This window comes from Panthera pardus, unplaced genomic scaffold, assembly GCF_024362965.1.
Source record: "Panthera pardus isolate Hobbes unplaced genomic scaffold, ASM2436296v1 HiC_scaffold_6, whole genome shotgun sequence".
NCBI lineage: Eukaryota > Metazoa > Chordata > Mammalia > Carnivora > Felidae > Panthera > Panthera pardus.
The window spans coordinates 93,233,331-93,258,221 of record NW_026526991.1 but is presented as its reverse complement, the minus strand read 5'-3'; the positions used below and the strand labels follow the sequence as shown (position 1 = coordinate 93,258,221).

The window sequence follows — 24,891 nt, the reverse complement described above, 5'->3', positions numbered from 1 at the left end:
CAAGGTTTTACTGGACTTTGTGTTTGCCGGGAAGTAACATTTGATCTTTGTCTCAGACCGGAGACAACTGTAGGTCCCGCCTCCCGTGGTAGAAGGCTAGATGTAAAATCACCTCATGTGGAGCAGGTGATACTAACATCAAGGTTTTTGGCCCCGAGCAACAGTGCTAGTTTTGCCTGACTTCAGTGCTGGGGAATTTAGCAAGCACAGTTTTTCAGCAAGCACAAGACGATGGCTGTAGCATTTCAGGGAAATGGCTGGAGCAGGTGGAAACACATTCACAGACTCAGTAAATTTTTAACTTTTATTCCTGCCTAACATGTAGCATACTTTCTGCAAAAATTATGAGTTAAATATAGTTTAATGGAGAAAAGTTATTTAAGATATAATTGTGACAATTTAAAAAACTTCTCTCATGAATACAGAAGGAAAATGAGTCAGTAAACAAAACAAAAACGAAAACAAAACAGATGAAGAACACAATCTCTTCAACCTAGAGATAGTACATCCATTCCTCTTCTTTCCCAGGTGGAAGCTCCCTGGAGTCACTGTTGAGGTCAGACTCCAGAGTAAAAGGTAATTTTTGTGCTGAGAGCGCACATCTGATTCATAGAGGCAAGTCTGTGTTCCAGACAGGGCAGCCAAGGCGAAGCAGAGTGTAGTATCTAAGTCTTCTATTGCATTAGGTCTCTGGGACACTTGAGGCCGCTGTCTAAGTGAGGCTGTACTTAATTTGCGGAGTCCTGGGACTTCATTTTGGTTTAAAAATGGGTGCTCTCCTTGTCTGTTGTGTTCAGTTGCAAGTATTCCAGAGTGCCTTTTTTGTAGCTGGCCACCCGTGTTGGTTTTCGGCTTCTTATCCCCGCCGCCTGTCTTTTCTGCAAAGAGTTGGCAATCATGTCGGAAAATTCGGCTTGCAAGCGCTGCTGATTCTCCCTGGAAAGAGAGTGGGGAGAAAAAATGGCACTTCTCAGCAATTCACACAGAATATTCCTTAGCTCCAGAACAATCAGTTCAGTTTACACAAAAGAATGCTTATTTTATCGAATTCTTATTCGGAATGCTTATTCTGCACCAAACACCGGGAGTCCGGAGAATACAGAATGAGCCTTGCTTTTGACAAGTTTAAAAGAGCTGCCATCCCTGCTCTGTGTAATTGGAGAAAGAGCAGAATATATTTTGAGCGGAAAATTATATTTCAACTTCAAACTGAAACAACACGCTGCTTGATTTGGAAGTGCAGTGAGGTTTACGCAAGCCACCGCAGGGAGGAGAAAAGAAGCCACGACAATGCAAGGCCCCTGCAACATAAGCCTGAGGACTTGGTCCCACACATCCTGGAGCGTGGCTCTTGTCTGAGGAAGGCTTAGAAGGGATGGTGGGTTTCAAGACTTTGAAATGGACCTGGGGCCCAGAAAAGATCTGGGTTGTTTTGGCTTCTCTTCAGGCTGGCCGTCTATGTGGGTCCAGCATCTAGGGGTCTGCAAGACAGAGTCTCTGTGCCATAGCAAAAGCCACAGTAACAGCTGTATGACTTATTGCAGCAACGAAATGTGCAATTGGATGGTCATTTGAGTCATCTTCAAGGGAACTGAAACCTGTTCGTTAGACCTGAAACCTCATCTTCCTCCTCTCTGGGAGAACCCAAGCTCCACCTGAAAACGCAGAACTGCAGTCCTGGGGCTGGGAGAGGGCCCGTTTCCAGCAGCCCAGCAGAGAGCCGTTGGCAGTCGTAGAGAATAGGGTGCCTCTTTGCCCCAGCAATGCTCCACTCATGCCTGAACCTGTCATGCAGGAGGTGAGCGGTCAACTACCCTCTGTTCTGAGCATGCCTGAAACACCCCATTTCTGGCAGCCAGAGGGGGAGGTTTCTAAACTTCTCGTGTATGTAGTCCCTGGCCTCTTGTTCAATAGATCATTGCCACTAGCCAAGCTTTTTGCCCACAGTGAAATTCCTTGTATGTGGCACAGCTGTCAAAGCCAAGACTTCCACTCGCCTGTCCCCTCCCCACCACACCCACCCCCCAGCAGCTTACACAGTAGGAGGTGTTGGCAGGTTGTACTCCCGGTCCTTCACCCCCGTCAGCCAGTAGGTAGTCTCGGTTCCTCTTCCCTAGGGAGGCAAGCAAGGTGAGTGCCACAGAGGCCAGGGAGACAGGTCAGTTCCAGCCCACCATTCTGACAAATAGTCATTTCCAAGAGACCTTTCCCTTCCATGTTTCTTATCACTGCCTACATTTCAGCACAGCACATGTTCCCGATGTGATTCTCATCCTCTCTAGACAGATCTTCATTTCCAAGTGCCTTTTTGAAAATAAGCCTCTCACCCCCTAGACATGTTTGTTTTTTCCAAAGAAGAGTTCTCTTTTTTTCCCAAAGACATTTCAAAATGTCACTACAGGAACATCTTAAGAAGTCTAAATTAAAAAAGAAGGAAATTGAGGTACAATCCTGCTTCACCAAGAAATTCAACTGGTTTTCATCACCTACATTTTCTTCTAGCCCTTTTCGCCACAAGATTTTGTCACAAAAACTAGCCCTTTGCTAGTTACCCACCTTAAGCTTAAAAAAAATTAAAAATCACTCGTCTTTCAAGCCAGTAGTTTGCTGGCTGTGTTTGGACCACAGTAATCTAGACACCGCTTCTACTTGGGTGGCAATGTTCTGTATAGAAAGTGTATTTACGGAGGACTCAAAAAGTAAGTGTGATATTAGGACACGTCTACACGAAAGGAGGCTTTTCCAAGTTGCAGTCACAGTGTAAAGGCCAGAAGCACTAGGGCTCCTGGAGACAGATCATTTTAGAGTTGGTAGTTGGCTTCAGACCAATCGTGAAAAGATTCTAAGGACCTTTGAAAAGTGGCCTGAGAGCCAAGTGGAGACATCTGGTGGCTCTGGAGGGCAGCTGTTCTGAATGTGAGGAACATCGTGGAGAGGAGAGACGGGTGGTTCTCAAACTTTGGTGTACGACCGGATCACTGAGCACACTCATTAAAAATACAGATTCCTGATCTACATCCACAGAGGCCCTTCCGCAGCAAGCCTGGTGGAGAGTCTGGGCATCTATATTTTAGAAAGCACCCAGATGACACTGGATCAGAAGTCTGGGGACCACAGCTGGTCCACAGCTTCAGAATGGTAAAGCAATTCCTGGAGAGGTGGTTTTAGAGAGAAGCAGCATCTTGCAGTGAAAGCCTGGAAGTGAGTGAGGAGATGGGGGCTTTGACTTAAGTTAAATAAGTCCCGTCCCACACCTTAGCTCTCGGCTTTGCAGGAGGACTTGGGGACAAAAGTTGGATGCATGTGGAAGAAATGATGGTGACATTTTATAACATATTGGCCCTAGTTCAAAATATTTAAAGGGTTCTGAGTTCACATTCTTTGGTGGTGGCTTCTCCTACAGGGGATCATGGGTGATCACTCTGGGGAGGGCAGAAAAGGATTCTTCATCTTCATTGAAGATGACATTATTGACCACTGGATGTCCATTCTCCAAGGAGGTGGGCCAAAGTGAGTGCTTTTTCTGGGTCTTCTGCCTGCGGATCCCTTACCTTTAAATATGTTTCCCCTCTCACTTCATATAGGAACTGGCATTCAGTTCTCTTCAGGATGGCTATTGTGGAGCCGCTCACATGAATTCTCAAGGCTGGAAATGCAAAACTGATCAATGAAAATCTCAACCATTTTAAAGAATATTATACAAACACATTTGTTTCCACTTGATTCAGGACATTTGTTACAGATGTTCTTGACAGCTGAGATGGTTTAGTGAAAGAACACTTAAAAATACAATCAGTGAGATAAATATCACACATGGGATGAAAGAGGGTCTGGCACTGCTTTTTGGGGTGCTGAGTGACAGGGTTCCTCAGGTTGTGCTCCACAGGTTCTCACTCTAGCACAGAGAGGTAGTCCCTGCACCTTGTCTTGGGTTTAGTTTGTGGTACGGAACTTGACAGCTGGAATTTGGTTTTGGGTCCCTGTGTATAAGTTCTAATAAGCAGCTTAAGTGTGGGCAGCAAGGTAGAGACTCAGGAGGGAGTTAGAGGGTCATGATTTTCTTAAGTTTTACCCTTTGAGGATACTATTATCCTTCTCATAAATAGTTGGTGAAGACATTCCCCGTTGTGGTCCACCATTGGTGCAGCACTTTCCCTCAATGGGTGCCACAGACAATGACAATAGTACGAATAATCGCAATCCTATGTTGTCTGCCATGTATCAGAGGCTTAGCATACATCACATCAACTCCTTCCAGAAACCCTCCCAGCAAGCTTGGTATCCCATCCTCGATTTATTTCTTCAGCCTTCCGATGCCTAGAAAGATGAGGTAGATTCCTCCCCAGCTTAGATAATGACTTCTGTCATTATAATTATAACCAAATCCGTCTGGCCCCAACCTTATTCTTTCCTTTATACCATGATTTTCTAGTACAAATCAGTAGCAGGCTGTCGGTGGACTGCCCAAATACCACTCTACCACCTGTGTTTTTGTAAGTTCCACCCACGCCTATCAAAGCTTTCTTTCTCTCTTTTTTTAAATTGTATTTTTGAATACTTATTTATTTTTGAGAGAGAGCATGAGTGGGGGAGGGGCAGAGAGAGAAGGAGACACAGAATCTGAAGTAGGTTCCAGGCTCCAAGCTGTCAGCCCAGAGCCCGACGTGGGGCTCGAACCCATGAACCGTGAGATCATGACCTGAACCAAAGTCGGATGCATAACTGACTGAGCCATCCGGGCACCCCTCTTTCTCTCTTGTATATGTTTCTGTTACTATCGCTGTCACCAATATTTATGGAGCATCTACTGCATGTAGCTCATGGTGTCTCTGCCCTGCCAGGCAAATGCAATATAGGCTTTTGCATATAATAAATACTTACATTTTTCTTTACGAAAACCAATTCTTGGGAAAACTAAATTGGAATAGGAAAGTGAACCAGTGTATGCTCCATATCTAGCCCATTGAATCTTTTTTTTTTAACTTGCATGGATCTATGCTAACTTTCATAACTATTCCAAGTAGCGCATACCTGAATGCATTTCAAATGAACCAAAACTAATGAAATAGCCTACCACTTAGCTAAAAAGTAAGAATACAATAATTCTCAGTATATGGTAACAACAAAAGCAAATGCAGCAAGGACTGTATTGACACAGGCTCACGTCCAGTCATTGTGAAAGGTCATTCCTTCATCTCCCTTGTACTTTGTATGTCCCTATTGTGCATTTTATTTTGTAATTCCCCTCTGCTGGAAGCCACAAGCTTCCTCTAAGAAAAGCAATCTCCTTTCTTACGGAGGCCAGTGGATTCCATCCTAGAGGCTGTGTTGACGGTATCTCCAAATAGGCAATAACGAGGCATCTTGATTCCCACAACTCCAGCAGCACAGGGACCTGAAATGCACAGAAAGCAGGAAGTGGAAGCGGCAGAAATCACAGTGTGGAGTTAAGGTGGGTAAGCCTCTTTCTCAGGCACAGTGCCGAATCCTTCATTTTACGTAGAAGTGGATGGCAGTATGAAAAAGGAGCTGTGGCTTTTGTTTTAAATGGATGTATTCAATGAGGAAAATATGGTTGGAACAAGACAAGCTTCTAGAAGGTGTTCTGCCCTAGCACAGAAAAGTACATTTGCACAACACAAGAAGATATCCAGAGATCCAGGCTGCAAATGTGGGAAGTTGTTTTTAGTATTTTCAATAGAAGGCTCTCAGGAAGAATGGAGACTCTCCCACACCACACTTCCCTGAGCTCTGAAATGCTGGAGGGCCTGGTACACTGGAAGGCTCAATGGCCAAATTTTGTTTTAGTTTATTTTTATTTACTCAGAGTAGCATTTCTTGGCCTGGTGAGCCAATGATGGAGAACCCGGAAGACAAGGACTTGGCATAATCATCTCTGAGCACTTCACACATCACGTGAAATGCAGTGGGATGGGGGTGGGGAGGGCTGTGGCACAAGGGCATCCTGACAAGAACAGAACCCAAGGCAAGACTGGGCACAGCAGGATGTTAGGCAGGGAAGAAGGGTTGTTCATGAAGCATTTGTGTGAAATGACTGAATGTAAGGAGTTACACATTTTAGAAGTTCAAGATGAATCTAGAAACTGCAAAACTGGATTTTTGGATAACGGTAGCTATTGATTTTCTAGTTGGCTTATTGGGTTTTGATCTGTATGAGTTCCTTTGTAGATTTATCCTACAAATTCTCTGACCACACACATTGAAAGAGAATAAAAATACTGGATCTTCCTTTGAGTGCCGAGCCCTTCTTTGTTAGGTTCAATGCAAAACAGCACAAAATAGCCAACCGAAAAACAAACAAAAACACACGAAAACAGAACAACCTACAGAAGGCAAGGAGCAACAGAGGCTGCGACTTGGTCAGGAGATCTCTGATCTGTGCCTTCGGTGTGCTATGTCTAATTACAGGTGACTCTTCACTTCAGAAATGGAGTAGATAAAGCTGGGGAAGGGCCTGGTAGCAGGAAATTCCTGCAGATATTAAGTCTTGTTTTCAATTATCAGTATTTAACCACAACCTCCTAATTTCTTAGGCCTAAACCTCTCCAGGTATGTGTGCCTAATATCTATTATCATTCCAGCCCAATGTGGTGGCATGTGGGCCCAGGCGCTGAGCTCAGACATTGAGTTGGTCACAGGGGAAAAGAGATTGGGCCAGGAACCAGACTTGGTTGACTTGGTTCAGTCAGCCTCCTTGACTTGGTTCAGTCAGCCCTGCTGCTGTCCCTCAGGCCTGGCATTTGTGATGGGTCAGAAAAGGGACCCCGTGCTGTTGCTGGCTAGGGAAATGCTCGAGAAGTCCCCTCCTGTGTACACAGAAACATCCCTAATACATGGTTGTGGACATGATTGGGGAAGAGTGAACATGGCAGAAATTTTTAACTTCCATTTACTGTTACTTTGAGAATATCACTCGTTCATTACTAAATCAAGAAATATTTACTGCCAGGCTCTGTGCTAAGCACTGTGGATACAGGATGACATTCGCAAATGCAGTGGTCTGGTTCTTGCCACAGAGTCTGGAGTGATCTTGGGTTTTCTGTAATTTGAGTCTTCTGTGAGCCTTGGAGGGCAGAAAAAAGCAATAGCAAGAAAGTATAGGGAGGTGTGATTTAACACAAGGAAAGACTGTTAATCATTTTAACTATTTAATGATGGAGTGAGTTGGCTTTGGAAACTGAGTTTTGAGGGACTCCTGGGATTATTCTAAAAGTAGCTGTATTATTACTTGTCTTGGAACGTATAAAGATAATTTGTGCCCAATAAAAGATTAATCCAGATGACTTCTGAGTCCTCTCCAACTATATTTTTCTATAACATTTATAGCTCATGTTCTCAAATCTCTACATTCCTGGCTGAGTATCTTTCATGGTCTTTGAAGTGATCCATGTACTTTCAGTACTACTGAGGGGGGTGAGGCAGACATAAATGCCTTTCATTATAGGAATTTTACCAGCTATTTTTTCCCTGTAGATAATCTAATCCATGAAAGATACTCTAAAAGTTTAGTGGGAAAAAAATGTGCAGAAGTTGGGGGCAGGAGACGGGAGGGATGGGGAGGAAATAAATAATATATATGAGGACTTAGGAAGAAATCTGGAGGCTGTTACTTCAGTCTGTGGTTGGTGTTTAGCATTCCAGGAGTCAGAGGTGCTGTAAAAGGTGGTGTTCCCTAGAACTCTCAAAGGATTGTCTCATTATATGATATGTCACGGGATGAACTTCATGTGAAAATCAATCACATCTTAAGACCCTTTATCCTTTCTTATTTAGTTGGTGCACAGAGGTTTATATGTTCCCATTTGCTACAATGCTTAACTCCATACCAGAATGAACGCCAATGCGAATCCATATTGGGAGACCGGGAAGATGCTCCAGCTCGAAGGTCCCCATGAAGCTGAGGATATCCAAGGCCATCTTGGCAATGTCTATTGCGTGCCTATTGCCATTCCTCTTAGGCAAACCACTGGCCACCATGTAGGCATCACCAATGGTTTCCACCTGTGGAAATAGTTTCTCATTAGTGATTCTATCCCTTCAAAAGGCACAAGAAATTAAAAACAAGTAGTTGACTACGTATCAAAACAAAAGCTTTTGAGAACCCAGTCGGAGCATAGCCCTATACACTTTTTCTGGGACTAGTTCAAGACCAGATCTATGCAAATTTCTTCACGGTTTTATAGTCTAGTTAAATGAATGATAAGTAATTTTGACCATATGAGAGTACTTTATAATAACATAAGTAATCTAGATGTGGTAACAATTCTATAAAGTTTACATTATAATCTGAATGATGGCGTATAACATTTAATTACCAGAAAAGTCACCTTTAGCACTTAACATTTTATTTTTGATATCCTTTTGGACAAAAAAAAAATTAATTGTAGGTTCCTCCAAGATGTAATGCACATTCTTATAGCATGGTGATTCTAAACACTTTTCTTGTAATAAGCAAATTTGTATCAGCAGTATCCTACCAACATTATTCTTTGTAAATGACCTCTCTTTTAATGTTATTGTCATGGTCATATAGTTCACATTTGTTGACTAGTTAACTTCTCTTTGCCAACCGTCTCTGCAAGGCATAACCATTTTCTATCCAACAAGAACTGTTGTTAATATGGCTTTCTGGCCTACATAGGGTGAAGATGGGGCTAGGACAGACCCTAAAAGGGACACCTCTATGTGGGTAATAACCATTATGACAGACTGTCACATGAGTGACCTTTAAACTTTACTTGTAAGGATACAGTATTTCAGGCATATGGTTTATTTCAATAGTCTTCACAATAACCCACTGAGTTAGGTGTTAGTATCATCCCGTTTTACAGATAGGTAAAATTAAATGTATTTTATGAGGTCGCAGTTAGGTAGGGCCAAGTGGGATTTGAATGAAGAGCTCTATTTCTAAAGTTATTTGCTCCATATGCTCTGCTACTTTTCCAACATGAAAATGGGGGAATTCAATTGTCCTTTACTCTTCTGACTCAGGCAGTATTAGCCCGAAACTGGTCAGCCCACTAGTCAGGTAACAGATCCAGTTCTGAACTTACAGGGTGTTCTCCCTGTTTTCCTTTAATCTTCTTTGAATGATGCTTGTTCTTTCAACAACAGCAACAACAACAACAACAAAAACAGATTCCTATTCTACTTGTTGTAACTCCAGTGTCTTCTCCGCTTCATTTGCAATCAGTCTAAACACTGTCCATTTCTTTAAAAGGTGATTTGAGAATACTAAATTTATTAGCTAAAATTCATTCCTGATGACCTTTATGTTGTTTCCTTCACAGTGCTTCTTAAAGTCATGTGGGCATTTTGACTTCTGACCCTTCTTATTCTTTCACTTCCCTTCACTTTTAGCTCGTGTTCAACCACAAATTCATTAAACCTTAGAGAGGATAAGAGCTGAGTAATAATAGGAACCAATCAACTCGGGCTCTGCTGACATGGGGTGGTACAATCATTTCAGCCTGGGAGGTCATGTGGTTACCTTGTACACATCGTGGTGATCAAGAATGTGGTCAAAACTCTTATAGATGTCATTGAGCATGTCCACCACTTCCATGGGGGTGCTGTATTTGCAGATGGTGGTAAAACCTACAATGTCACTGAAGTAGATTGTAACTTCCTCATACAATTCAGGCTCCACAATGCCTTTCTCCTTCAGAGACTTGACCACCAGCCTAGATGAGAAAGGGAAAAAAATGCCTTCAACTTCAGTAATTTTTTTTCTTATCTCGCATAAATCTGTGAGACAGTAGTAATTGTCCACAAAGCATCCTAGGATTTGGGATTTCCACTGAAAGGAGTGACTAGGAAGCAAAGATAGGCTGCACATACTGAATATAGGAATAGAATATATACATACACATATGATACATGTATTTGAACTCAGATGTATATATGCAGGTTTAGCATTAACTTAGTACTTGGCTATTAACCCTTATATGCATGTACATATAACTCTAGTACCTATGTAACCCTCATATGTATACATACTTGTCCACTTTTTACCACTTTGTTGATTGTCAGCTTCTTCTAGATGTTGCTCTACATCCAGAAGCTGAGGAGAGTGTGTCGTTAATGTAAGAGCTTAAATCACTACAGCTGTCAGATCTGGCTTTTTCATCAGAGCCAAGGGTTTTGCATCCCAAGCATATTTAACATGGTATTGTTTCATATCACTATAAAGGAACAATGCACTTAAAAATTAACTTTGATATGTTCTGAATGAGAACTTCTTTGATATATTTTTGGGTCCTTTAAAAAGCAAAGTCAGTCACCATGTAAACACATGTTAAAATTATGGCAAAACTGCAGAAGTCAAATAAAGCAACTTAGAATACCTCTGTTGCAGAGATAGAAGGAATGGTATATCAGACTCAGAATTAAGACAGAACCATAAGAAGGAACTGCACTTCCTTGATGTGCCAATTGCCTTTTCACTGAGAAAATGGAGTAGGACCGACATGAGGCTGGGTGCTCCCTGTCTGCCCTTGGGATGGCTCTGTAAAGGACTCAAGTATGGAACCATTAGAATAGAACATGGCTGCTGGGAGGTGCCATAGAGGTCACTGATAACCCTGAGGCTTAAAAAGTATGACTTTCACAAGGTCCCACAGCCAGTAATGGCAGAAGCAGTATTAGAACTCAGCAACATCCTCCCGCCTTTCAGTCTTTTTATTGCACGGCATCTCCTCCACGACCCAGACCTTGGATATTCATGGAGATGGGGATGATCTGGAAGCATGCCAATTGTGTCCAAATAGCAATGTCTTCCATTCCCCCAGAAAACAGCTCATTAACCACAAGGACAGGCAACATTCCTTTTGAGAACCTCCAAAGCATCAAGGGAATTTTTTTCTATTGGTGTGATGACAAAGCCTGGGACCTTTAAGAAACACCCCTTTGGTGTGGCTGATTGGATTCTCAGAGGTCACTTCTGGGGTGGTTTTTCTTGACATGCCCAATATAAGGGTGCAAATTTTTTGAAGGATACATAAATGTAATCATAAAATTGGATATTTCACCGTTTTTGCCCTTCATATTACTGCTTATATCTGAAAAGTCATATAAGCTTGGGAAATAGTACGCAAAGAGAGGAACGAATGTTGGTAGATAAATGAAGGGCTGTGAGTTTTGGTAACAAGCTGTTGCTGACACAGATTAGCGAACACAGTAAATGTCTTAGAAAGGCCTCCCACAAGAAGAAAAAACTTCTATTTTAACATCTCAAAAGCCAAGAGGCACTGTTTAAGTAAGCAGTTAAGTAGAGTCTGGTTCCTACGTGCAGTCTTAGTTTATTGACAATCTTGCTGTAAATATTTCTTTTTGATTCTTCTAGGTATTGTTCATGTACATTTTAATTTTCTTTTACAAATATATTTTTACATAAATTACCAGACAGTTGCACTGGAATCATGGTGTACTGCAGCTAGTGAAGAGATCTGTGTTATATAACCTGTGGCAATCCGATAAAACATCTACCCCTGGAGATGAAAAGTAGAGCATAGGGAATATAGTCAATCCTATCGTAACAATATGTCTACGGCCATACCACCCTGAACGCGCCCGATCTCGTCTGATCTCGGAAGCTAAGCAGGGTCGGGCCTGGTTAGTACTTGGATGGGAGACCTCTCGTGACCATAACGCTGTATGGTGACAGGTGGTAACTTCGCTTACTATGGTAAGCACGGAGTACTACACAGAATCTCAAATCACTCTGTCCTACACCTGACGCTGGTATAACATTGTACGTCAACTATATTCAAAAGTTAAAACTACCATCTAGTGATCAAAGTGGCACATTACAGCAAAGGTGAGATAAAAATCTGAGGCAGCGAGCCAGCCGTTTCAAATCATTTGAGTAACAGTATTGGTTAAAACCACGGATGATGACACCCTGGGAAAGGCAGCCAGATTGTCTGGATGTTGTTTTTGTTACAACTCAGCACTGAAGGCCAGGCAAGGAATTATGCATCTTAAACCTAGCATTTATGAAGCTCTGACAGAAATTGCAATCTCTGATGGGAATATTAAGGGCTCCAGCCTATTACCGGGGCACCATTTCCAGGCTGTTCTTTGGCATTCTGAGGGCACACAGGTCCTGCAGTAGGCCTCCTTCAGGCACAGATGACTGAACAGAGCATGTTGGTAACTCCTACCCTCGTCACTCGGGTTTGTCAAAGAGAAACTGTTCTATTGAGAGAACAGCTCATACAATCTCAAAATCATCCTTTTACTAACATAGAGCTGATACTCTAAATGAAGCATGGGTTCAAAATAAAACAATAATGAACACAAGTTATATTTAAAAGTCATGGCTATTATGTATGATAATAACAGCCATGGACATTCCAGACTCTGGGCTAAGTACTTTATATCCTGAGCACTATTTCAGGAAATTCTTAGGGCTAGCCTGTGAGGTACAAAAGAAACTGAGGCTTAGATCATGTAGGTAATTGTCCAAGACTGTACATTGGTAGTCAGTGGTGGGAACACAGTTTGAATTCAGGCCTAGCTGACCTCAGCTTCCATGATTTCACCCAATGCTGGACTGTCTAGCTTAGGCTTCCTCTAACAAAAGTTTATTCTACTTGAACGAGAAGAGAACATTACCGCTCACTTGTGACAGTTAAGGGCCCCTTGGCCAAAGTCTGTTTTCTAGCTCCATATTTTAACTTCTTGCTTCTCTTAACATTTCTTTGTTATTATCTGAGTACTAACACTCACAAAACTTTAAGCTGTATAGGGATTTCAACCTTACTTCCTTTCTCTTTATGTCATGGCTGTGATACTGTTTCACAAAACAGACGCCAGCCCACAGATGCCTCTGTGATGAGGCATCTGATATGTGGCCCCCACCTCCTCCACTAATGACTGTTCCTACTCCTTGTAATTTGGCTTCTACTTTGAGGTGAAAAGAAGAAAAGAAATGGGTAGTTAGTGCCTACAAGTGCCTTATGGCTCACAGAATCCAGAGGAAAATTTTAATTTCCATTTTGAGATTAGGGAGAGACAGACAGTGACCTGCCACAGGTCCCAGACTTAGTAAAAGTGGCAAAGTGTTAGAACCTTGGCCGTGCTAACTCCACTGCCCATGCTCTTTCTGGGGCAACACACAGCCGCTTGCAAATAACTTTTTTTGGGGCGCCTGTGTGGCTCAGTGGGTTGAGTGTCCAACTTTGGCTCAGGTCACGTCATGGGTTTGTGGGTTCGAGCCCTGCATCAGGCTCTGTGCTGACAGCTCAAGAGCCTGGAGCCTGCTTCAGATTCTGTATCTCCCTGTCCCTCTGCCCCTCTCCTGCTCACACCCTCTCTCTCAAAAATCAATAAACGTTAAAAACAAAATTTAAATTTAAAATAAAATAATCTTTTTCTTCTAGATATTTACAGTACAAACCAGAACAAGTCTTAGCAAGGTATGTGTATTTTTTTTAACCGAATAATCTGTTGAAGAATGTGCAAAAGGGAACAATCTTATGTAGATACAAGGGAAACAAAACAATACTAGAAGAAAATGCTGACGCTTTCAGCTATAAGAAAGAAGGCATGGCTGTGGAATCATGAGAAACTACACCAGCAAGAGGACCTGCCTTACCTTGGAAGCAACATAAAATTGAGTCTGTCAGCTCTGTCCCTCTCTGCCTTGTACAGCTGCGTCCTTTCCTCCACCAGATGTTCCAGGTTTCGAGAATACAGCTGTAGACGTCGGATCAAGGTGTCCATATAACTTTCATTTTTTTTGTCGTGAAATAGGCTGTAGGTAGTAATAAAGAGTTGCTACAAATTATTAAAGCATAAACATCCAGTAAAATAGTGGACAAATGTGATTAAAAAGTTATAAAGCAAAAAATAAAATAAAAACGGTCAACACACGTTAAAAAAAAAATTAGCCTCAGGAGAAATTAAAGAAATAGAAAGAGACATAAGATATATTTTTAAAGTTTATTTATTTATTTTGAGAGAGAGAGAATCCCAAGAAGGCTCTGTGCTGTCAATGAGGAGCCAGACGCGGGGCTCAACCTCATAAACCGTGAGATCACTACCTGAGCTGAAACCAAGTCGGTCGCTTAACCGACTGAGCCGCCAAGGCGCCCCTAGAAATAGACACAAGATTTTTAAAAAAGAAAACCAAATGTTAGAGTAATGGTAATAGTGGAGGTAAGGAGGAAAAACATCCACTATGATCTTCCTGGAGGGCAGTGTGGCAAAATGTGTCACAAGCTTTAAAAGTACACACACTGATCAGTTCACCAGCACTTCTTCTAGGAACTAGCCACAGGAAACCACAAGAATGTGCTGAAAGGTAACTTCAGAAAAGTCACAGCAGTCTCTATAACAGCAAGTGTTTGAAAGTAACCCAAACGAGTAACAAAACGTAACGAAAATATTACGACACGAGGGAATATTCATGCGTTGTATAAAATACAAATTAGAACAGTTAAAGATACAGAAAGACGCTACCTCTATATTAAGTAGAAAAGTTGATAAAACAGCAAAAATTATAATTTTAATTTTTGAAAACCAGTAGCCATCTATTGATAAATAGGTGATGTTTTTCCTTTGTTTGCTTATTCCTATTTTCTAAAATTAAAAAATTTTAATAACGATTTACAATAAAGGGAGAATCTTTTTTTTTTTAAGGCGCTAGAAGTGATAAATACAAGTATAAGAGAAGGACTGAGAAAAGCAAAGCTGAGCCTTCTGTTTTCTCCTTAGAACAGAAAGCTTGGGTCCTCTGCTTTGGATTCTGTGTCTCCCTCTGCCAATCCCCCTCTCACATTCTCTTTCTCTCAAAAATAAACAAACATTAAAAAAAAAGAAAAAAGAAATGAAAAAAAAAAAAAAAAAAAAGAAAGACTGGGTCCTAAAGCACAAAACCTAACTCTGGATGATCTTGTTAGGCCAAGGACACTTCGACAAGATGCAAGCTTTCTTCGACGCTGGGACACATTGCAAGCCTTGGTGCAGAGCTCAGTCAGGAGGTACATTGTCTGTCTGTAAGGTTGTTCAGTATCGAGATAATGTTTATACCATCTACAGCACCATAGAAGGGGTTGAATAAATACTACTATTGCATTATTACAACAACGATTTAAGTTACCACTTCTGCCCTCAAGGAGAAGGAGGTGGGGAGGGATGTTTGTTAAAATTTCAATACAATTCTGAGTCTACCTCAGACCTACATAACTGGAAACCGCTAGGTCTGGGATTATGAAACAGTATTTTTTAACAAGTTCCCCAGGGAGTTCTCCTTGAAGCCACCAGTATAGAGTCTAGTTGGGTGAGGGAGCAGGTGTAAGGAATAAAGATAGATGATCTCCCTTTGTGATGAATTGATTCAATTAAAACAGTTTTCTCAACCCTGACTGCATATTCTAATCACCCAAGGAGCTATTATCAACCCCTATGCCAGCCTGCACCCCAGACCAATTACATCAGACTCTCTGGGGCAGGACTCAGGCACTGTTGTTGTTTTTTTTTAACATTCCTGCCCCACCCCCTGCTGCCTGGTGATCTCAATGGACAGCCAAGTTTGAGAACCACCCTATTAAAGGCTATGTATCAGGGGCCCAGTTTATCTTCATGAGTTTACATTTCACTTATCACATATACAGTCTCATCGGATCTTAGTAAAATGTCTGTGAAAAAATAAAAAAATGAGCAAGAATTACATCATTTGTTATTTTCTGCTCCTTCCACACAAATGACAGATTAGATGTACCCTTCAATGACCACTTTCATGATTTCACTTGACCTCATCTCAGCCCTGGGCTTTTAGGTTCAATAAGTATCTGAATCTTTGACTTAATGAGAAGTATGGAAAATAAGAGCTGGAAGGAATTGCAGAAATCATCCTATTCAAGTCCAGTTTTAATAAAAAGAAAATTGACATCCAGTTAGGGTAAGCATTTTGCCCAATGTCCTACAGCAAGCTATTATCAGACCCTCGTCTAGAAGCTGGATCTCCTAATCTCTTCACTGTTATTTTTTTCACTCTAACTGAAAACACGGAAAATCTAGAATTCAACCTTACTGGATAATTGTGTGCTTTTTTTGTTTTTTTTTTTAAATTTTGGATCCTGAATTAAAATCTGATTCATGGCACAAGGCTTAAGCACCTAGGGCCAAAGTTTCTGATTTTAAGAGCTTCTTGATCTTAAGAATGATCGAGTGGCTTTGCAAATACTCAGGACTCGTGCTAGACTTCTAATTACCTCCAGAAGGGTCAGGGAACTAGATTTTTAACAGACATATTTATGATCAGCCAGAGTTTATATATTAATCAGGCAAGTTTTGCCCTTGACTGTTTAACTTTTCAAGTGATTATTCCCTAAGAAAATGGTCTGTTGGTCTCCATCTCATTTTAATTTTTTTGAGACAGGGGTTGCAGTCTGGGGTTTTTCATTAGAACAGGCATTCCATTCTGAGGTGCCACTGGATGTCAACTATTAATAGAAAAATCTGAAATAAGTGAGGAAAAGCAAAAATTTCAGCAATACCCAAATATCTTGGCCAACGTAGACTCAATTTTCTTGAAATCTGGTCTCTTCTCTGGATCTTCCTCCCAGCAGTTTTTTACAAGTAGATAGACCTGGAAGAAAGAAGGGGTTTGCTCAGGGGGTGGTATCCTCTCCTATTCTCTACCCTTGATGGGAGTAATTGAGGCAGGGACTATTTTTTTTTTTAAGTTTTTTTACTTTGAGAGAGTGAGAGCCTGAATCCAGGGTGAGGGGCAGAGAGAGAGAGAGATGGGAGAAGAGAATGTGAAGCAGGTTCTACACTGTCCGTGAGGAGCCCCACGCAGGTCCGAAACCAACAGTAGGCCACTTAACCCGCAGAGCCACCCAGGCGCCCCGAGGTAGGGAGTATTTTTAAAACATCTCAACTCTGACAATGAGGCTGAGATTGCTTAGTTCCCCTCAGTCTGTCTCCACACCACCTTGCCTCACCCGTCCCTTGGGCCCTAAATTAATGAAAAATGTGATATGGGTTTGGATCGGGCTGGACTGTCGGCAGAAAATGCTTTACAGAAGTTTGCAGGGTTTATGTGCAATGGGTATGAGGCAGTGACTCTAATGTGAATCTCTTCCGCAAGGGCTTCCAACCACAGCGACCAGCGGAATCACCCCGAGAGGTTTCCAGTTTCCTGTGCTCACGCTCCACCCCAGAAGATTCCAATTCCCAGCAGTCCCGACTTGTCTGAGTCAACCATGGTCTGGAATCAAACGATCCTACTGCTGACAAATCGTCAGAAGGTCCATAGTAACCTAGTGAAACCTCACAAGGCCTGTGCGTGTGTCATTCACCTCACTTCATCTCGTCACGTGAGCACTTGATCATCTCACATCATCACAAGAAGGGTGAGCACAGTACAAAAGGATATTTTGAGAATGAGACCATGTTCACATAACTTCTATGACAGTATATTGTTATATTGTTACAGTTGTTCTATTTTATTATTATTCTTGTCAGTCTCTGACTGTGCCTAATTTAGAAATTAAACTCTCTCAAAGGTATGTATGTCTAGGAAAAAGCCTAGTATATAGAGGGTTCAGTACTATCTGCAGTTTCAGGTATCCACCGGGGGTCTTGGAATGTATCCCCTGTAGATAAGGGGGGACGACTATATACTTTTCTATTATTTTTAGATGTGGGCATATTCATTTTTTAATCAGTAGGTGGTATTTATAAGCCTAAGAAGTATATGACATGGACATCTTAATCTTTTAGCTCCTAAGAATTGAGAGGGCGATATGTGCTTCAGAAGCCAGATCTTGAGTTGGGAGAGGTGGAAAAGGACATGGAGCTGATGACGGTGCCCAAAGAGAATGTCTGAGTCCTGGCCCCTGGATCCAGTGCATGTCACCTTATTTGGAAAAGAGGTTTGTGCAGATGTGATTCAGTAAAGGACCTTGCAATGGGAACATTATTGTGGACCACCTTGGTAGGCTCAGTGTAGTCTCATGAATCCTCATACAGGAGGGAGGTAGAGGGAGAATAGACAGAAAAGATGAAAATGGAACCATGGAGGCAGAGATTGGAGTGTTGTGGCCACAAATCAAGGGAAGTCAGTAGCCATCAGAAGCTTCTGGAAGAAGCAAGAAATGGATTCTCCCCTAGAGCCTCTGAAGGAAGCATGACCTTGTTGACAACTTATTTCAGACTTCTGGCCTCCAGAATTATAAGGCATAAATTTCTGTTGTTTCAATCCACCAAGTTGCTGGCAATTTGTTATGGCAACACACAAAACTCATGTAGGGAAATGCACTCACTTCCAGTTCTTTCTCCTCTGCCGTTTCCAGGAACAGATCTGGGCGGAAGGGTTTTACTCCATTGGAATTCTCTACTCTGAAAATCTTCTCTGATGGGATAAGAATTATGCAAATTACAAGAAAGAATACAGCATGAACAAATTTTAGCAGCAGCCAGACCCTGAATTGGTTCACCCACCCTGGATGGGTACCCAGTGAGAATACGGCAGAGAACAGGCAAGCACTCAAAGAATGAATGACCACCAGGCGAGGGGTCTTATACCCACTTATACCCAGGGGGTTATTAGCTTAAGTTAAGGTTACTATGTCTCTGAAACTTAACTTGAATACCTTTAGTACGTTTCCTCCAAGAGTCTAGCCTGCCCTCTCTACATCCCTTAGACTCCCACCCTCCAGAGAGTTAAGACCTGGGACATAATAATTACACAGTAAGCAAGGGTTGGATGACTGGAAGGAAGCATTTCCCCCTTGAGAAGACCTGTGACAAAAACTTCTCTCAGTAAGAACTAAAATACAGATGTTGTGCCACTAGAGTGATGTTGCTCAGGTGTTAAATAGACACACATCTTTTCTTAGAATCAGAAAGGAAGGGGGGAGACCGTAAGGCAAGAGTCTTCAACCGACAATAACACTGACAGTAACGACACCTGGTATGTTATATGCTTTTCAGAGCATTCTAACATTCTTACTGTCAACCCCTCCAATACCCCTGTGTGACGTGCAGTGGAGATATGCCATTACTTCTGCGGATGAGGGGACTGAGCTGTGGTCACAAAGAGATGAGGGTCTTGGTCAGCCTAGAATGCAGGCTCCCAGAGAGGGCAGATGGTTGAGTCCAACTCTTACCATTCTCATCCCGGCAGCTCAACGTGTAGAAGGTTTCTCTCCGCAGGATGATCTCCTGGGCAATGATCCCGTAGCTGTACACATCTCCTTTCTGGGAGATGCTGGCCTGGCGGAGGTGCTCTGGGGCTGTCCACAGGTCTGTGAGTTCAGCATTGAGATTGCAAAGTTGAGGGAGCTGAGTGGCTCGTAGGTCTCCAACCTGTTTTTGTTCTTTAAGTCCCTATCCCATGCACCCTGAATATGAGTGGCCCTGAACTTAAACGTCCCAAACTTTTGAGGGGTTAATGCTAATGCTGGTGATAGGGAGAGAATGCACACTTGCCTCTTGAGCTGACTATATAATGCCAGGATTTGGGTGAGGTCACATGGCAATGTGGTCCCTAAAACTTCTAGAATCATAGTCCTGAAAACCCTCGAGCCTACCTAGAATAGCACTTGGTGTATAGGAGTGCTCAGCAAATATTTGTAGAATGACTACAGTAGAATATGAAAGGCTGAGGATTTAATAGCTTGTGGTACATATGGCATAAACCTACGAAAGCCTTCATAAATAAAAAATACATAAATTTATATTTTTATTATAAAATATAAAATACGTATACTATATGTATATTATGCAATATGGAACATATTATGTATAACATATATGCATACCCATTGAAACACATTTAAACAAAGAGCCTATCAGTGATATTTTGCAGGTTGGACATACTCACAGCCTCCAAATCAGCTATTGGCCACAGATGTGTTTTCTTGTGTTCCCACAGTATTCTTGAAAAAATAATGCATACAGTTTTCTCGCATTTTACTCTGTGCCTGCTACTCATTAATGCTTCACACAAGTGAAGTGCTCCTGTGTTCTGTGCTTGGTTCCTAGAGACACTTGGGTTTTGGACCCTATCACCTAACTTAAATAGTAACACCAAGGGCATACATTCAATTTCTCTCCATCCCTTGCAAGTTTTCTAGGATCACCTAACTCCTTCTAAACTTTCTGAGATTTTCTTTTTCAATGAAAAAAATCTTTAAATTCATGTTTGAGGTATGATACACTTATGCTGAGGCACATTTCCCTTGTTTGGTTTTCCATCCAAATTTCCCTTGTTTGGTTTTCCATCCAAATGTTCATTGCCTTTTTGAATTTATGTCTTGTTAATTTGTGTGATTTGTGATTCATATACAATTGATCCTTGTTGGTTTGGGGTAGAGGACAGGTAAGTAGATGAGCTTACATTAAAACTTCAGGTAACTGACAGCACAGATTCGTAGGTATAACTGAGTGATGTTTAAGAGGATAGCATTTGATCGGCAATTTATCTGATTTTGTGTCGTGGTGAGTCATCTATTAAAGGAGACTTGTTCCACCACAGATGAACCATGCTTGACACATGGTAGGTCTTCATCAAGCACTTATTGGATTGAGTCCAATGTCATCCTACGCTTGACGTGACTGAAGAAGTAGGGGCGGAATTGTAATTTTACTTTTATTGAGAGAAAATGAAAGGATTGCAAAGTAGAATTAGAAATCGAATTTAGGTTTTTCGATCTAGGTGGTATTTTGAGGCTTTTTGGGAGTGCTAGATTTCTGAGGCTGTTTAACCCCGAGTTATAGTAAAGAATGGGTAAATGTTCAACATGAAAAGCTCTTTATACAAGATAAATCACTTTTCTTTGTGTTTCTCTTTTGGCCCTTATAACAATCCAGAAAGGGATAGGTAAGAATATATTTTACTAATAAGAGTGGTTTTTTTCCCCATTATCATAATCACAGATAAATGAATGACAATTTGGAAATAGGTCTTCTGCCTTGTATTCTATCTTCTTGGGCAAATCTCAGCCTCTGAGCCTCAATTCTGACTTATACAAAGGAAGAGAGTTAGACTAGATGATTTCTAAGGTCTCTCACTACCCTCACCTTCTCTATTTTTTCACCCTGTTCTGCTTCCACAGTCAGTAAGTTCTTCATGATTTCCTCACTGATATCAAGAAACACATGGATGAAGGAAACCCACAGAAGAGTTCAACTCAAGAAGCACTTGTTGAAAACTGACAAAAACTGACAAGGGTGTAGTGCTGGAGAACGAGCCAGCTGTTTCCTCTTGTGGCTCCAAGTGTTCATTTTCTGATCAGTATCACCACTCCCTGACCACTTGTGAGAATTTTTTTTTTTAAGTGGGGAACTAGTAAAAATGTCATTCCTTACAGACCTTTTGTTGGAGGCAAAATGGAACTGCAGCCAAAATCAGTGATCTTTACCACCATTCTACTGTCTACCACACAGTTGGTGGATTTCAGACGGCCATGGACTTCAGTCTTACTGGAGTGCAGGTATGACATGCCCTGTAATTTTTCAGATGGCAGGGAAACAAAGAGATATGACACTCTTCAGCTGCTTGATTATTTTAAAGAAAGTAATAACATTTTGAAAGCATTTCAGCATGCAGACAGGATCACACCACTAGAATTTAAATTTAGTTCCATTAATTCTACTTTAAAAATACTGTTAATGCCCTAATACTTGCCTAAGTACTGTATCTTAAAAGGCAACTGTCTAAAGACTCTGGTTAAACAGTTATGCAGAATATGAAACAAAGGGTTGATTCTAATTTTTTAAAAAGTGTTTCTGCTTACCACTTAGTCTGTGATCTTGGGTGTATTTCTGGTTTTCTACCTCAATAAAAATACAGACTTGCCCTTCTGAAGGAAGGGGCAATTGAATTACGAAAGGGCAAGCCTCCCCAACCCCGACCTTTTTTTTTTGGTGTGGGGGGGGGGGGGTGGGGTGGGGTGTGGTGCTGCTGTGCTTCCCTCTGGTGGCCAGAGGTGTCACTGCAGAAATTGGTCTTCAGCCTGGATCACAGGAGTGAAAAGTGGCAAAGAGGGTGGGTATCGTACAATACTTTTTAAAACCGATTCTGGTCCTAGATGACTTTCAGGCTATTTAAGGCTGTATCAAACAGCTCAATCTTGGGATTGACTTGTCTTCGTTCTTGAATGAGGCCGCTGGCAGCCACTTCCTTTTTCATATACTATCTGGGAATACACATGTCCAAATTCATTAGTGCCTTGAGCAAGAGGGTTGCCTGTCCTGAACATTTTCTCTTAAAAAGATTGTTGTCTTGCCTGAAGCGTAATATGATTTTGATTTCCAGCAAGTCTATGAAAATGTGTACCCCAAGCTCAGAGCAGGAAAAACATAATAATAAAAAGTAATAGCTTGGATATCGAACATTTATTTATACCAAATATCACATGAAGTACGTGCATTATTTATGAAATCCTCACAACAACCCTCTGACATAGGTACTATTTTTATTATCATTTTATGGATAAAGAAACCAATGCTCAGAGAGGTTGAAAACTTGCTAGACCTGTTTTCCTATGTTTAATTTTCATAAATGTCTCTTTTGTTTGTAGGTCTCTTACCTTAGCAATGTCATACAAGACCGAGATCTTAAACTCCCAATCCATGAATGTACCATCAGGGTAGGAGATGGTGTCATTTAAAACTTCCTGAACAGCAGAAAAAGAAAAGGAAGAAATTGTTGGAAGGAAGGATCCTGTGGAGATTGTTATAGGCTAATAATGATCTTCTAATCATGAGGCCTGGGGCTCAGAAACAAACTGAAATGCCATTGTCCTGTTTTTCCTGAACATGTATTTCTTTCCTTTCCTATGAAACATCAGGTGGCTGTCACCATAATAAAATGAGCAGGAGATAACTCATCGTATTCCAAATCCTGGTTCTTCCGCCAGACAGGGGGAAAGGAATGAGCAGACACCTGCCTGGAGAATGGGCTATCACAAGTTGTGGGCTGCAGGTTCTGTTTCTCCGAAATCACACTGGTGATTAGCAGGAATTGCTATTAGGGAATCTCGTCCTCTTTTTTCCCTCACGGGATCAATTGCGTCCATTGGCTGACAGCTCTGAGTTTTCTTTACATTTACCAAGTACTCTGTCAATAAGAGCGAGTTCTTGGATTTTGTGTGAATTGTACCACCTAGAAATTTGAACTTACTATTTTAACACGATGATGGTTCTATGAAGATGCAGGGTTGTAGCTAAGCAATAACTATTCTTCACAGTAAAACTCTAATAACCTAATAATAGTTTCCTGTTTGGGGAAAAAGCCCAATTTGACCTTTAGTTTTAACTCAGGAACTGTATTAATGATTTCCAGTGAAGGGTGTGTAGTCATTAATCATTTCAGATAAGGCTGGTTTAGCTGCGGCTATCAGGCCCGGTTAAGGGAGGGAAATTATGGGCAGACAGTCTCTGAAGTAATTCTTTCCCTTAGCACATGATATATTTTATATTTTTTATTTATTATCTCTTCTCCCTATGGAAATGTAAACTCTGTGATACTTTTTGTTCTGTATCTTCAATACCTAGTACAGTATCTGGCATATCTAGATGTTTCATGAGTATTTGTTGCATAAATGAATCAATTGTTCCTAAACAAGGTTAGCCAAGGTTGTTATATATTTATAAGATGGGAAGCATATTGTCTTTTATCTAGGGAAACACTTGCCCATTTGTTTCCTTACAATAGTAGGTTCTAATGGGATTTGCCAGGGACTGAAGCCTGGGGGCAGGAGGGGGATGGGACTGTAAAGTTTGCCCTGGCACAGCCTTTGCTTTGAGATTCAAGACACAAAGGAGCAGTTTCCTGTAGAAGCTTCTGTCCAACATGATGCTAGAAGGGGGCCCCAGAGCACTCAGATAAATGAAGTTTCCTGTCTTACACCAGAGAGCCCAAAACACTATCTAAACATTGACTGGGCATGTTAGGGATTAAAAGGCCATGTGAAACCCTTTGACCAGGCCCTATTAATTGGTATTCTAAAATTTCCTTTCACTGAAATCGAATGATCAGATTTGGTCTAGGCTTCATATGAAAAACCTTTCTTTTTGTTGTTGTTGGTTGTTTTAAAGTTTATTGATTTTGAGAGAGAGAGAGAGAGAGAGAGAGAGAGAGAGAGAGCACGTGTGCACATGTAAGCAGGGGAGGGCAGAAAGAGAGGGAGAGAGAATCCCAAGCAGGCTCTGCACGGTCAATGTGGAGCCCAAGGCAGGCCTCAGTCTGCAATCATGACCTGTGCTGAAATCAAGAGCTGGACACTCAACCAGCTGAGCCACCCAGATGCCCTGTCCGGAAAAACATTTCTATAGATGGCTCCTGACTTAAGATGGATTGACTTGCATTTTTTTTTTAACTTTACAATGGTGTGAAAATGATACGCATTCAGTAGAGATAATACTTCAAATTTTGAATTGGTATCTTTTCCCAGGGCTGGCAATTATGATGCTGGGTGGGCAGTGAGGCTCAGCTCCCAGTGAGCCACTGGATCAGGAGGGTAAACAACCAATATACTTACAACCATTCTGTGTCCAAACAACCACCCTGTTTTTTACTTTCAGTACAGTGTTCAGTAAGTTACATGAGATATTCAACACTGTTGTAAATAGGCTTTGTGTTAAAAGATTTTGCCCAACTGTAAGCTAATGTAAGTGTTCTGAGTGTGTTTAAGGTAGGCCAGGCTAAACTCTGCTGTTTGGTAGGTTAGGGGGATTAAATGCATTTTTGACTTAAAGATTTTTTTAACTTATGGCTTTATGGGGACATAAGCCCATTGTAAATTGAGGAAGATCTGTAATTTTGAAAGACTTGAGATTTTATTATTAGGAATGTGTGTTTATTTTATATCAGCACCAATTTGAATGATAATTTTCAGCATCAATTAC

The 24,891-nt window shown here is 41.4% G+C and overlaps 1 protein-coding gene and 1 pseudogene across 4 annotated transcripts in view; one reads left to right on the top strand and one right to left on the bottom strand.

Moving 5' to 3' along the window:
- Positions 1 to 290: 290 nt before the first annotated feature.
- GUCY2C (guanylate cyclase 2C) overlaps positions 291 to 24,891 on the bottom strand; it is an 82,238-nt gene continuing 57,637 nt past the window's right edge. For all 4 annotated transcript variants that reach the window (XM_019452048.2, XM_019452050.2, XM_019452049.2 and 1 more), the window contains 12 exons: positions 22,572 to 22,658; positions 21,353 to 21,485; positions 19,146 to 19,283; positions 18,300 to 18,388; positions 16,527 to 16,618; positions 13,622 to 13,780; positions 9,512 to 9,704; positions 7,848 to 8,022; positions 5,297 to 5,395; positions 3,552 to 3,646; positions 2,037 to 2,113; positions 291 to 936 (listed from right to left, as the gene is read on the bottom strand). In XM_019452048.2, coding sequence (XP_019307593.2) covers positions 762 to 936; positions 2,037 to 2,113; positions 3,552 to 3,646; positions 5,297 to 5,395; positions 7,848 to 8,022; positions 9,512 to 9,704; positions 13,622 to 13,780; positions 16,527 to 16,618; positions 18,300 to 18,388; positions 19,146 to 19,283; positions 21,353 to 21,485; positions 22,572 to 22,658 — 1,512 coding nt within the window. In that variant the 3' untranslated portion in view covers positions 291 to 761. The remainder of the gene's footprint in view (positions 937 to 2,036; positions 2,114 to 3,551; positions 3,647 to 5,296; positions 5,396 to 7,847; positions 8,023 to 9,511; positions 9,705 to 13,621; positions 13,781 to 16,526; positions 16,619 to 18,299; positions 18,389 to 19,145; positions 19,284 to 21,352; positions 21,486 to 22,571; positions 22,659 to 24,891) is intronic.
- LOC128775207 (5S ribosomal RNA) lies at positions 11,565 to 11,681 on the top strand (annotated as a pseudogene).